Source organism: Homarus americanus, unplaced genomic scaffold (assembly GCF_018991925.1).
Source record: "Homarus americanus isolate GMGI-L3 unplaced genomic scaffold, GMGI_Hamer_2.0 scaffold40919, whole genome shotgun sequence".
NCBI lineage: Eukaryota > Metazoa > Arthropoda > Malacostraca > Decapoda > Nephropidae > Homarus > Homarus americanus.
Window position 1 is genome coordinate 1 of NW_024744049.1, and position 15,431 is coordinate 15,431.

General features: G+C 38.0%; 1 protein-coding gene across 1 annotated transcript; it reads right to left on the reverse strand.

The window, feature by feature from the left end:
• Positions 1-676: 676 nt before the first annotated feature.
• On the reverse strand, positions 677-14,862 carry LOC121877632 (translation elongation factor 2-like). The gene is made up of 9 exons (XM_042383440.1): positions 14,740-14,862; positions 7,764-7,978; positions 6,809-7,002; positions 5,943-6,079; positions 5,313-5,509; positions 4,667-4,802; positions 3,599-4,251; positions 3,148-3,247; positions 677-1,692 (listed from the first exon to the last, which is right to left on the reverse strand). Exons 1-9 carry the CDS (start codon positions 14,740-14,742, stop codon positions 787-789), a joined length of 2,541 nt encoding a protein of 846 aa, XP_042239374.1. The 5' UTR covers positions 14,743-14,862; the 3' UTR covers positions 677-786.
• Between the last annotated feature and the right edge of the window lie 569 nt (positions 14,863-15,431).

The following is a 15,431-nucleotide window of genomic DNA, read 5'->3' on the forward strand; positions in this document are numbered from 1 at the left end:
TGGCGGAGAGCTACACTACCGCCTCTTCACTGATCGGCTCGTTATGTTTGGGCGGTAGGTCACGTCTGTTACATACATTTGTAAAGAACTGGGCGTGAACTGGCTCCTGAAGCAATAACAAGGTAAAATGGGACCAAACGCCCAAATTAAATCCTAAACTATCAATCAATATATCGTCCTCTTATGTTTCTACTAATACTAAGGATCTTGAATCTCTTAGGGGACCGAGGATTCATCCCAATCTGTCTTCCCCTGGGCCTCGACTACGGCCGTGTTATCCCCTCATCCTTTTTATACGCCTAAAGTAACTATTTTTCATTTTAATAGTTCTTGCAAACCACTTCATTTGCTTTTCGGTCTAAGTTATTTTAAACACTTGCCTATTACACCACTTTCAAAGGAACTGATTTTACTGTATGGCAAGTTATGAAACTAGATTCTCACCTAACGAATGCCTTCAATCTGGTCTTGTTTCTTTTCCTCCACCACCCTCTTCTTGCATTTTCAACCTTATCAGCAATGCAAAACCCCATTCCATCTTATTTTCCTTTTTAATACTTCTCTTGAAACACTACAGCTACATGACATTTGCTTCTCGGGTAGTACTTATTGTACAGCAGCAGTAAGTGAATATTACTTCCCATAATATAATACTGTACAGGTAAAAAAAAAAAAATTTTAGTCGTGTAAACAGGTTGCTTCCTCACGCTTTATTGTAATCACAGTAACATATTATATAGTAAATAAAACCTTAAGAGTATATATAATGGTATGTGGATGATGTGATTACAATTTGTCCAGGTAGTTGGAGAGGTCTGGCAGGCCTTCCTTCAAGCCCTTCCTCTTCCTTGTTTCGACAACAATGTTGTATGGCTTGCTGTTGCTGGTAGAATCCATGGGGCTGCCAGGCATCTCTTGCCAGTGATCAAACACACATTGAGGGAATGCCTGACCACCGGTATTGGAACGCAAGTCAGCAGTGAATCCAAAGGACTCGTTTACAGGAAGATGAGCCTTGACAACAAACATAGGTGTGCCAATTACCTGTTGCTCCTCAAATACAACACCACGCCTCCTGTTTAGCACACCGTAGATGCCTCCCACAGCAGCCTCTGGACACTGGATCTCGCAGAGATACACTGGTTCTTGAAGACGGGGCTCTGCCGTGAGGACAGAAGCATAAAGTACACGGCGCGTAGTAGGAATGATCTGGCCGCCACCACGATGAATGGCATCAGCATGCAGAGTAACATCATGAAGGTTAAAGCGGACAGCACGCATGTTCTCGTCACAGAGCACACCTTCCTTGGTGGCCCACTGGAAGCCAGCTACACATGAATCCTTGATCTCGTTGAGGTATTGTACTCCCTTGGTCACATCTACGAGAATATTTGCGCCGGTCGATTCTGGTCCAAATGTCCAAATCTTCATAGCATCAGTGGCATCAAATTGGTAATTTTCACAAAGGAAGGTCTTCCTGGATTTAGGATCATCACGTGGTGTAACCTTACCATTCTCGATATCATCGGCCAAACCATCAGGCATAGGCACAGCCTTCATGTACAAACGATTGTGCTTGTTTGGAGATTTTGACAGACACAGCTCCGTTGATTCTGCCCCTACAGTTTCCCTGTATGACACAACGGGATCGCTCTTCTTTAGGGGAACGCAAGCGTGATCTTCTTCCAGATCCTGGAAAAAAGTAAAAATAAAATCAAACATTACAGAGATCAACAGCTGAAAATACCTGATTTTTTAACAAATTCCGTTTATTATGAACTTAAAAATTTATTCCTTAAAATTGTATAACATTGACGAAACTCAAACAGCTCGGAGAAGCAAAAGAGTCAGACAATGTTAACTTTTTTCTTCTTCCCAAGGAAAACCAGACAGGAACACCTCCTGTCCAGGGGCAACGGGAAGATAACTATAACAATAATTACAACAAAACATATTTGTTTTAGAGAATGGATACAAGTAATGCATATCCACTATAAACAATACAAAATTCAAGATATTCTACTAAGTACTCTTCCAAAGCACTAATTCTATTATCCATTTCCCTCTCCAAACCAAACAGTTATTTCAAAATCTGACAATTAAGGTTATTTAATTCAATTTGTTATAATATCCCTGCTAACTAATCATGTAGCCTAAACTTAGCAGTGTTTTTCTAGCACAGTATACAATTATACAATACAGGTGCTCCTCTACTTAAGAACATTCAACTTACATACTTTCAGATACAAACATCACTGAGGGGGGGGGGGGTTACCTGCCAGAACAGGTGTTTAATGTGGATGAGACTGGATTATTTTGAAGAAAATTCCAGATAGAACAAACATTACCTAAGAGAAGAGTGAGCCAGGTTTTAAGGCTGTATTAAAGGGTATAGCTGTACTAAAAGTCCATAATCTTTTCAATTTTTACAATATGTTTGGTATCTACAAGAGTAAAGTTGGACTTGCAAACAAGCCTCGGGAGCATAACTCGTTTATAAGTAGAAGAGCACCTGTACTGTACTGCTAACTTCATCAGCCACCTCTCGGTCCACAATATTGATTTGGCCCTGCAATCTGGAGAATCTACTCGGACGACTGGATCATTGATAACGAACTACCACAAGCACTGTACTAGCAGAAATAAGATGTTTCCTGACACTAAGTTTCAATACCAGAAGTCAGTCCTTGATAATCCTCAATTTCCTAAATCACAAATAGACAGTTACTTTCCTAGCCAGCATTTACATTTTGTCAACTAATACTGGCACTGGTTTGACATCCTATAAAAAGAGTAAACCAAGGACATCTTAACATATTTTCATCCTAAAAGGAAGACCCAAGATAATTAAGGATAGGGTAAAAAAAAGTGCTAAAACCATGTGTATGATACGGTATGGCTGAGAATATAACAGGTACGTAAACAAACGTGCACCCGAGTGTGGTGGTTATGTCACACCAGTATAAGTATATAAAAGTCCCAGACACACTACAGCATAGCAAATGGGTGGGGATTCTTTTGTGTGATATGGAAATTACACTCTTTAAAATCTCAAGTTACTGAAAATGAACAGATTGGGGAAAGGTTGTGGGGGTATAAACCAGCATTGTAAAGTTTAAACATATCTTAATGTATTATGACTCTTACCTTTAGACAAATTTCAAGATGGAGTTCACCAGCTCCGGCAATAATGTGTTCACCAGACTCCTCAATGATACACTGAACCATGGGATCAGACTTGGAGAGACTGGGAATAGAATAAATTTAAAATAAAAAAGCATTCCAAAGTACTCTAGGTCAATATGCTACAAAATAAAAACTTCTTAATATTGTATAACATTGGCAAAACTCGTAACAGCTCATAAGAGAAGCAAAAAGAGTCAGACAAAGTTAAAATTTTTTCTTCTTCCCAAGGAAAACCAGACAGGAACACCTCCTGTCCAGTGGCAACGGGAAGATATAAAAGATACGGGAAAATATCACAGTTGCACATGCTGTTTCTTGTACTAAAAACAAAGTCAATATATAAATTTACAAGAAATGATACCCTTAATAGATTTAACCAATATTAGACTAAATTTAAGATATTGCTACCAACCGTTTAAGACCTTCGACAAGCTTGGGCAGGTCAGAGGGGTTCTTGGGCTCAACAGCAACACGCACAACAGGCGACACACTGAACTTCATCACCTTCATGTTGTGGGCGTCCTTACTGGTTGTGATGGTACCAGTCTTGACCAGGTACTGATCAACACCAACCAGACCACAGATGTTTCCTGCAGGGACATCTTCAATGGCCTCCACAAAGCGACCCATCATAAGGATTGACCTCTGGATAGACTTCTCAAAAAGATCTTCCTTCTTGCCTGGAACAAAGTTGGGACCCATGATGCGCACTTTCTGACCGCTGCCAACCTTTCCGGAGAACACACGTCCGAAGGCATAGAAGCGGCCCTTGTCCGAGGTAGGCACCATCTTGGAAATGTACATCATGAGTGGGGCCTCGGCGTCACAGTTCCTGATACCGGTGCAGCACACATCGTCACTTGGTCCCTCGTACAACATCTCGGCACGGTATTTCTGAGCAACTACTGGGGAAGGCAGATGGATGGTAATCATATGGAAAAGGGTGTCACCAGCTGGAAGCCATGTGCGCATTACTACCTTAAGTAGTGGCTTTCCTTCCTTATCCCTGTCGTCACTAGTCAGCTTAATTTTCAAAGTTTCCAAAAGCTTCTGGGTCTCTTCTTTCTGTAACATCAATTCCAGAATAAATACCATGAACTTCGAAAAGCATAAAAAAAATGTTGGCAACCATAGCTGACCAAAACTTCAGTTGCACCACCCCAACAAAATATCACACAGGGTTAGGAGCAACATTGTCAAGAGTAAAAATTCACAAATAAAATTGATGTTTACTCATTTTAGTTTACTAAAAATATAAGACCTTTCAATAAATTTGGCACTGAATTATCCAATGTACTTTACTGTACTCCAACTTCATGATATCCGTAACAAAATATTACACCTGTCTTCAATTCACGTAAATACAATTTTTTTAATGAATGTTCTAACCACGTAAAATGCCATGGGAACTCTCACTACAAGCCATACATTTACTTCAGAAACAAGAAACTATTGCAATCCTTTAACATTTCCAATTCACCTTGAAGTTCATGATGGCATCAAAGAGTTTGAAGATGGGGTCAAGAATATAGGTGTTGAAGGCACGCTCATTGTCTGGACTCTTGATTGTTGCCCACTTCTTTGTTTTCTTGTTGAAGAAGTTCTCTCCCCACAGCCTATGAAGAGTTTGAATACCATTAAATAGGATCAATTCCACAAGATGGAGTAAATTGGAATCTCGATAAAATATCTTCTGGTCTCTTAAGACTTAATTTACCCAAGTGAATGTCAAAAACTACCCACAACTCCCTCAAAGTACATACACAGAATTCACCTCAACAGTCTACTTGTTAAATTAATACATATGCTGAAATGCAGTTTCACTACCAGTGACTGCAGTATTACTAGTTAAAAATTTTATCCAACAACCTATAACCCAAGAGCAGTGGAATACCTCTTGCCCATGGGCGCAAGACCAATAGAATAAAAATTACCCAAATCTGTCCAAAAATGCAGCCATGGGTATGAATATGGAGTAAGCTTCACCCAACACAGAATTTGAAAGGGCTACAAAACAAAATTTCATGGCATTTTGATTAACAGGAAAAACTAAGACACCATCTGTGCCACCAATACTTATCTAGTGATAATCCTTCACAATGAAACAATACCAAAACGGTACTTACTTGTTCATGAGCTTGGCCGCTGGGACCTTGAACATGGTGGCATAGATGTCAGAGAACTCCTTGACAGAGAAAGCCCAACCATGAAGACCAGAACCAAACCCTACAGATCCCTTGCTAGGGTCAACACGCATCTCGCCCATTGGTCCAGCATCGTCGTTGTAGGTGGCGATGATTACGTTAACATTCTCTACAATACGCTGTAAATGAAAAATAAATGTTTTAGTGAACAAATTGCTATACTGCATGAATTTAGGAAGGTAAAAGTCCATAATTCGCCTATATGAAACTAAAAAGTTATGCACAAAATTTTGTCCCTAAACTGATGCCCAGAAGACATTCTCTCACACACGAGGCAAGATCAGGGGACAAAAAGTTTACTTATGTCCAATAAACTACATTCAATGCTTCTGAGCTTTCTTGAAAGTCATTTAAACAGGTCTGCAATTTCACTATAAACATATATTTTACAACGCAAATTCTTGGAAAGGTCTGTCTGCAAAACAATGGATGAATCCTATATTCTTTAAGTACTATAACAATGTTGAACTGTAGACAATTTTCACCCAACACCTAAAATATTCAGATACACCGGAACATTATCCAATAGTTTGTGATTAACACTAAACTTACCTGGAAAGTTTGGTAGAGTTCTTCTTGCTCCAGCTGTAGCTCCAGCAGAGCACGGTCCATCTTGTTCATGAACAACACTGGCTTGATACGCTCGGCAATAGCCTGACGGAGGACAGTCTCGGTCTGCACACAGACACCTACCCATGAAAAATTATATACTGTTATTATATAATGATGGTCAAAGCTAAATAATGAAAGCTGAAACTAAGTCCTGGGTAACGCACACCATTTCTGTAGAATACTCCTAGCTTCGTTCTGAACACTTGTGTAGATCAGTGTGGATATATATCATTCAAGAGAAGGAAAATAGAATGGTGTATAGAGCATCTACTTATAAAACAATCCACAAACTACTAGTAAACAAAACATTAACTTCACATATCGATTCAGTTTTACTCAATGCATATTCTTATCCGAGTAGATGGCAAATGACATCCATAAATGTCCATTATTTCAGAAAGTAAAAAATATGAAGCAAACAAATCAATCCAAAGCCATTTTTTGTATCATTGCTTCTTGGTGTCGTGTAACAATATTGATAGGAATTAATAAGCCACCTTGTCACTGACAAGGCACCAAAGGCTTTCCCTATAATATTCCTCTTTTGTCAATCACAGAGCTACAAGCATAATTGTTCCAAGAAAGAGGACCAGTACAATACTGTACCAATCAACTGAACACACCACCCCTACCTAGTTATGTTAAGTCTCATCAAACTGCACTAGAGATATGCAATACAGTAATGTACTCTAAAACATATACAAAGTCAAAGTTTTGAAAGCAACTTTTTCTTTATGTAATTGTAGAATAAAAGAAACCATGTTTAAACACTTCAGGAACTGCTTCAAATCACGTTCAGTACTAACCAGACACACAGTCTACCACGACAAGGGCGCCATCAGTTACACGGAGGGCTGCCGTCACCTCAGAGGAAAAATCGACGTGACCAGGCGAGTCAATAAGGTTAATAAGGAAACCACTCTCTCCCTTCTCCTTCTGGTCAGGATGGGTGATCAATGATATATTCTCATCACACAGCTTGAAGTACATAGAGATGGCACTGTAAGGAAAGAGCACATGCTATTTATACACAGCTTTGGACACTTGTCTCAACCCACTGGTCTAACTTATCAGGAATGTTACTGGAATCGGTGTGATTCACTAATCACTCATACGAACGAGTTGCTCATCATTATCATTTTAAAAATTATTAGTTTCTAAATTTAATACTGTATTGGGTTAACAATAGTTTTCTAAAAATACCCATTATTTTTACATTTCTAGAGGAATTCTAAAAATTTTTACCTTCAGTATTTCTATAAGCTAAGCCAAGTTTCTAATTTCCATAAGCTATTTCCTACAAGGCGGTCCCCCCAAAAAACTTAGACACTCCCATTATACTCTACCACACTGTCAAAATAATAAAACAGCAGATTATACTTTCAACTGCTTTCTACTCCTGCAGGTCCTCATAACACATGGTCCAAGTGTGTTATGTCGTACAGCTAATGGCACACAATTTTAGAACTTCTCGGCACATGACACATAATATTAATACAAGTGCCAATGCCTTAATATAATTTTATTTTAACTGGATTTCTCAAGAATGTTAAAAATTGGTTTTAAAAAATTCAATATTGAGGTGTGTACAATGTACTAATACACACCTATTGCACTCAATAATCAAGGTAAACATGTTTATTGATCTCGACCTTAACACTTAAGAACAGCTGTTAACGGTATAATTGCCATCCAATAAATTTGATGTACTTCACTTTATAATTTATATTAATATGGTAAAAACACTTTCTCAGTACTTACGTTGACTTAATGGTAATACACCGCTCCTGCTCATCTTTGCGGGTATCTGTAAAGCGAGTTTCTCCAGCCCGCGAGGAAGCAATAATGCCTGCTTTTGATACTAGCGAGTCAGTGAGTGTAGATTTTCCATGGTCCACATGGGCAATAACGGACATATTCCGGATGTTCTTCTTTTTGTCCATCAACTCACGGATCTCTTCCACTGTGAAGTTCACCTGGCAAAAAAAGCAAGTGATTAATCCATTTCCCAAAATTATCTCCCACAAATTATGAAATAAATGTTTAACAGCTGTAATCACAATCAAAAGGAAGCCACCAATAATTAATCCACACCCATAAATATTATCAAAAGAACTCCCTAATGCATCATTATTTCTACACGCATTTCCAGGCATGCAAAACCTCTTACAATGCTTACCCACTAATTTCCACCACCATTTCCTTCACAATAGTACACATTTTCCTTCCACACTGCACCTTTTCCACCAACATACTCTACTGTGGTATGTATCTCACTGCCTTTTCATAACTTTACCAAGGCCTCAACTTTTGGGTACAAATCAAATAAAAGGGGTGAATATGAAGACTACCATTGCACCCCATTTTTATTGTTGATGCTGCATTTTCCATCATATTTTTTGCACCATTACAACCATAAAAATTACCTTTCTTTGTGAGTAAACAGTAGCTGCAGCTGGAAATGGCATGTAAAGCACACCTGTCAATTTCAAATGCCTCTAATCCTTAAAAAAGGACAAATAGTTCTAGTCCAATGAACTGAGAACAGGAAAGAACCTTTTCAAGGGACTGCTATATTTAAACAAAGGAGTAGTTTCATCTTTCTGAGGACATCTTATGAGCAGCATAGATACTGTACCTGCACAAGAACAGCTGACTAAAGCTTTTGGTACACAATGAGGCTGTGTCCGGAGCACTGAAATTGACCAACAATCGAAAGTATCGATAGGAAGTGCACACCTTGATGGCTCTTCTGCCTTATCCATTATGTAATACTGTACTGTATGTCCTAATACAGAATATGTAAACTCAAATCTTAAATTTTTTTGCACAATTCGCATTGAAATTCTGTACACTAGACATCCCTTTATTTGCAATAGCTCCCTTTTGCATGAGCTTGTAATGAGGCTACTTTTAAACAGGTGTACAGTACTAGGCGTATGATGGGAAGCCACACCAAGCGAGTCCACATCGGTATTCACAACAAATGGTATCTATTTACTGTATAATCACACATTAGCACTATCACATCATCCATCAAATACCCCTTTCCAGCAATATAACCCCTAGTGTTGTGTTTCTTTTATTATTTGAGATGGTACAGATAGATTTTTCTATTATGGCTGATCAAGCAAGGAGTTATGGAAATTTGGCTATTAACAACAAGAAATTATACCTCCAAAGACAAAGACAAACTAAAGAACCAAGTTACCAGTCATATACATAAATATAATGTCTTAGTTTAACTTAACTATATTACAAAATTTTGTTGGGAATTATAAGGAGGTAACCTTGTAAATGACAAGGCACCGAAGGCTTTCCCAGAATATAATATACCTCTTTTAACATTCACAAAAAGCCATTATAAAGCTGTTTGTGCCAAGAAAGAGGACAAATATTAACTAAACTAATTAAAATAAAGTATTAACTAATTAAAACAACCAACTACACCATGTATTTTTTGTGATATTTTAAGTAGCCAGAAAGTTTACATATTTTATCACACTACTCTATTACAGTACAATATCTTCTCTCTAAAGACACAAGAAGGATGATAGAAATCTGCCATATTCACTAAAAATACATGGTTCTCGAGTGGCTTTCACATTACAGTAAGGTAGGTGTTCTCGAGGATACACCCCATTTCGTCACCAAGATCAAATCCGTTTTGTCACCACTAACAGTAGCTGGTATTAGAGTGACAAATTGTAAGTTATTTTACACGAATAGAAATTACATGTATACAGACGAATCGAGAATTATTATTATACATGAATACTAATTATTTAATAAAGAGAACTACCGTACTCCTGTACTGTATTAAACATTGGTAAATAAACAAAATACAGAACAAATGAATTATTATTATACATGAATATTATTTAATTAAGAAAATGATGAAAATATTGGTAAACAAAACACAGAACAAATGAAGGTGATTTGGAACCAGAGCATAAACCACTGAACAGCAGAGAACGATCTCGCTCTACACCTTGTCCCTCAATGATTGATTTGCAATTATAACTAGTTGCTGAGCACCAGCTAAAATCGTGCACAAGAAAAGCAAATCATGACAAACAAGCCCGTCTCTGGAAGCGGTGGGATGAATATGAAGAGAAAATATCACCACTTCCAATTTCCTAAAAACTTGCCAGTGTCTTCCAAGCTTGCATGAGTAAAAACAATGGTCACTTTTTGTTTTTTTAGACTTTCACATATTGTTTAAGTGAGATGATTGCAGGCATATTAACAATGTTTTTATTTTTGTTTTGTTTCAATCTTTAATAAATTGTTTAAGGGATATGCTTGCACAAGTAATAAAGTTTTTATTTTCGTATTTAATGAATTGTCTCGAGATGCTTGCATGATCCAATGTATTGTTATGCGATGGCATAATTTCGTAATACAATTTCCCATCCCAAGCAAGTTATTTGGGCAAATAGTAAAATTTCCAGGCATATATTGATGTATTAATTATGTAAGAATTTTCTGGAATGTACTGCCCTTGAAAAATGGTGATGGGAATGAACAAGGTGTCGAAACAGGTATAAATGTGGCGACGAAACGGGTTGGCGACAAAATGGGCACACCCCGCCCTTAAAATAAAAAAAATATTTAACTGCAGGGCACCTTAGTAGCTCGCATTTAACAGATTATGATATACATTTGTATGTACAGTACTGTACCAAACTACTGCACTAACAATAACTTTCTATTTGAAAGAACATTAAATGCTTCTTGAGCACTTGTGCAGCCAGGTACCCCAGCTATTTAATATAAGAAATTGTAGTCAGTTAACAATAATAATAAGTGTGGATTTATGGGCAAAGTTTTAACAGACCTTTCCCCAAACGTCCTTAAAGAAGACTTTTATTTACTAAACATTTGGTTAGGTTAAGATAAAATAGCAAGGGTACCCAGCTATACAAACTAATGTCTATTCAAACCATGCCAAGACCAGACATACAGTAGTTCAGTTTTGGATACTGCCGATTCATCAAAGACCCCTAAGAAGAAACCATGGCTTACATAGATTTGTTTTTTCCCCAACTGAAGTTACTGGTTAAGATGATTTAAGTTAGGTTTGGGCAGTCTATTCGTAAAGTGATTTATGTTGTCATTCTACCTTTCGTAATCCAGTAAAACAGTAAATTTTTACTATAGGACATTAGTCCCTAGGGGTTGACCAATATGCTTTTCCAGTGTATTTTGGTGCATTTCAAAAGAACCCGACTTTCATTTTGGGCGGAAATTGTTAGCCCCACCCCCCCCCCCCACAGTAATGGAGGAGAGCCTGGGAAATCATGGTTTTTGTGTGGGTGAGAAAACGAGTCATCTGACCTAACAAAAACTAACCTAGCTCCTAGCTAGGGGCTCTACCCCTGGACCCCCAGTAGGCCTAACCTGACACCTAGCCGGGGGCTCTGCCCCAGTATGCCTAGCTTAAACTAACCTAATGTTTCAGTAGTCAAAAACTTTGGGGCGCGCCATGTCCAAAAGTACAATACCTTAGTTAGAAGCGGAAGAACCAGGAATACGTAAGAATTGGATAGAATGCTTGTCTTTCTCGTAAAAATCGGCAATAAACTTAAAATCATCGTAGGAGCAGAAACGAAAACCAACCTCCACCACAGCCATTGTGAAACTGGACAATGAAATTACCCAGGCTGCTTCCTTTGGAGAAAAAAAATCGTCCAAAAAAATTTCGCGTGAAGATATCGATGCCTCACTGATCACGACTTAATGACGTCAGTCAATATAGCGCATGCAAGATGTGCCGATAACATCTCCTCAGAGACAAAGACTGAAAACTACTTAAAATCAATTAAATTCAATTGTTGCTATTATCCATTTCCACCATGTATACTGTATATGGGGTTCAAAATGCTCAGAATAGCAAGAATTAATGCTTCAGTAGTTTATAACTTTCAGGGGTGCTATGTCCAAAAGTAAAATAATACCAGTAAAACAAACCTAACAGAAATTAGGCAAATCACAGTACAGAAAATAAATGTCTTCATTAACCGACAGAGTAATGAAAAGAAGGAATCTTAAACCAAAGCATTGCATATTTGCTTAAAACAAGGCTCACTAGGCACAGTACTTGGGTTCGGACAGACGAGTGTTCGTTACAAGACTAGCGAGGTTATCCTAAAACTACTATATATCTTGTGTTTGAGACCTCACTTGGATAATGCGGTTCAATTTTGGTCACCGAACTACAGACTGGATATCAAAACCCTAAAAAGCATTCAGAGGAGGATGAGGCTAATCCCAGGTATTAGGAACCTTGAGTAAAGACAAATTAATTAAAGCACCTGAATTTGCACTCCCTTAAGAGATGTGGAGTGAGGGGTGACATGATCGAGGTGTATAAATGGAAGTCAAACTACCTAGCCAGGTGTAAACTCGTGACAATGGTTTTAAATTAGACAAGGTTAGATTCAGACGTGAGACAGGGCTGCCTAGTATGGGCCAATAGTCTGGCTGCAATTTCCTCCATTCTTATGTTCTTACAAAGAAGCCATAGTACAAGTAAACAACAGCTGGTTGAAGGTCAGACCGGGATATAATGTGCTACATGTGATCTCGAACATTTATAGGCATAAATATTTATTCACAGGTTTTAAGAGGAGTAAGATGGAATATTTGATAATGGTTAAGCAGAAACAAAAACAGCCTTCCGTCTATGGATGATACTGGTCAACAAATTTTGTAAAGGTGGCCTCCAATTACATGTACTGTATTGCTATTCAGTCAGGAAGCTTTGTTACCAATTTAAAAACAATGGTAAGCAACAGAACAAAGGTGAAACCTTTCATGTACAGTTCGGTATCTATTTAGGAATTAACTAAAGGGATTATACACTTGATATTTAGGTGATGCCATACCACAATGAAAACACTGCTTCTCATCCCATCAGCAAAGTAGAGCAACATTGAGTTTGGTTAGTACTGTGCTTGGATGAGTGACTGGCTGGGAACACCAGTTACTGACGGCATTTAAACTAAAGGCCCTAATGGAAATAAGCACATCATGACTCGAATATCCTCCACCAAATTGCATAAATATCAATACCTAACAGTACTGACCAACCAGTCATCCACTCACTTTATTCCACCTTGAGATTAACCACCATAATGCTACCTCTGGGGGTCAGACTGAGTTAATGACAGGGTGGTCAATCTGCTGGAGGACAAAATGGGGGGAGGGGGATATTCTGGTGATCCAAAATTAACAATGGATAAAGACAGCATTTACTACCCTAAGGGATGTTAAAGGAAACATTTACTCCAAGGGAAAAAAGCTGCTGAAAACCGCCATATGGTAACTAATATTGTGTCTGATGGACGAGCACTTTCAGCCAACACCAAGAGAGGCCTTTAAAATATGGTGCTACAGATGCATGTTGGTTAGAAAGGTAAGAAAACAACTGGTGTAGCGAGACTGGCAAGAGAAAAAAAGAAATATACTAAAATACGAAAAATTCATGGAACAAAAGAAACATTCCTCCTTTGGCCCTAACACCAGATATGAAAAAATAACAGTACAGTTTACACACTAATAAGTAATGTTTAAGGGGGGGGGAGAGGGATGGGTCAGAGAAAGGTTCTACAGCCGGTGGATAATTGTAAAACCTTTACATCCCCCAAAATATCTAAGAATAACCGAGATAACCCAATAACAGCTGTAGTGTGGCTCTTCCTAACCTTGTGACCTGATAACTGGCTCCTTAAATAACTGCTTAAAAAAAATTCACCCCACTGAAAACCAATACTAGTCATCCCAGAGAAGAGAGAAATCCATCACTTTCTATACAAATACTCCATGATCCTTGTTAAATTTGTAATCCTCATTAAATTGGTGTCAAGTGCCTATTTGCAGACTCTGAACACTTCCCAGATATGTAGGTCGTTCCACTCCTTCACAAGAGCACCAGTGATCAATATTCTCCCCCTCCCACACAACTACACTTCCCTAACTACGGTTCTGCACTTGCCCCATATCTCAGTCGTCTAACACAATACAAGACTTATAGCAAATATAAAATACTAATTTTTAAATAATCATTCACTCCGTACTCTATACGGTGTTATAAAATAATACTAATTCCGCCATTTCATATGCAGACGTCAGTAATTAACATGTTAAGTACCATCATTGTTTGTAGGTCGAGTATAGTTAATCCAGGCTTCACATGCGACTCAAATTTTAACACGTAACTATTGTGCAAGACTTTCCCTAGCTCTCTCGGTCCTTATATATACAGGTATATAGTCAGAGATAATAAAATGCAAAGTTATCTTCTAAATATTTCATGGTATTAAATTTATACACCTGCCTTAAGCAAATAATATCCCAAAAGATCCGTGTCATGTGGTTTTGGCCTCTGACAAAAACTCGGCCAGATCCAGAACATACCAGATGGGGGTGGTTAAAACCCATTAAAATCGGAGGAAAATTTTACTATATAATCCATATAAAGCGCCATACATTCACCAGTTTGCTCAATTTCGTTTAAAATACCCAACATATAACCTCTCTTAGTCAAGGCTTTCCCAACACCGGCCTTAGGGGCGCTGGTCACTGACAGTCGCATTGGCCCACAAAGACATGTTCACATTTAACATTATATCGACAAGTATCTCCCATCAAACCAACAAAATAATAACACCAATACGTCCCCAAATGAATAACGAATGCTATGATGATATCTAAAAGAGTCAGGAAGCCTTACCATCTTGGATGTTTGTTGGTAAAGTTCACACAGTAAACAACACAGTGGAGGCGTTTGGTGTGAACGCCGAAAAGGACCAACTGGTGGCGGAAGGTGGCTGACGTCACGGGCCTCTAGTTTATATGTCTGCCGCTAGATGGCTCCTCCCCTGCCCGCGCTTTTCATAATACTTTGTAATACATAATATCTTATCCCTAATTGCTTTATAACTGCTTATCATATCCCATAAAGTTCTAACAATCCTAATCCATATATTTTTTCAATGCAATTTTTTTAAGTTTTTGTAAAATAAATATCCATATTTTCTGCAAAAAAAATCTAGATAAAATAGTAACTGATACCTTACCTGAACGAGTTTCGCCATGTTGGCAGATGTGTGGTACACTTTTATATATATGTTTATCATATGTATCTTATTAATATTGTCTGGAAGAATGCAAATAAGTTATACTATATGGCTTAATGTTCGTCCAGTGCTATTTGAAATAATAATAACTCAATAATTTGCCATGAGAAAAGATGTGAATAACCATTGCGTCATGTGTTGACTTGGGAAAAATCCCACAAGCCTAATTTAAAATTACATAGTAAAGAAAATACAACAACACAAAAACAGTTACATAATATAGAAGTCCTTAAGATATGTGTAATATTCACTACATCCGTACAGGTTTACAATTTGATAGGCATGT

Coding starts and splice junctions, on each gene's coding strand:
- LOC121877632 (XM_042383440.1), bottom strand. Junction 4,803..5,312: donor GCGGCCAAGCTCATGAACAA/GTAAGTACCGTT, acceptor AACTCTTCATAG/GCTGTGGGGAGAGAACTTCT. Junction 1,693..3,147: donor ATCTTGAAATTTGTCTAAAG/GTAAGAGTCATA, acceptor ACTTTTTTCCAG/GATCTGGAAGAAGATCACGC.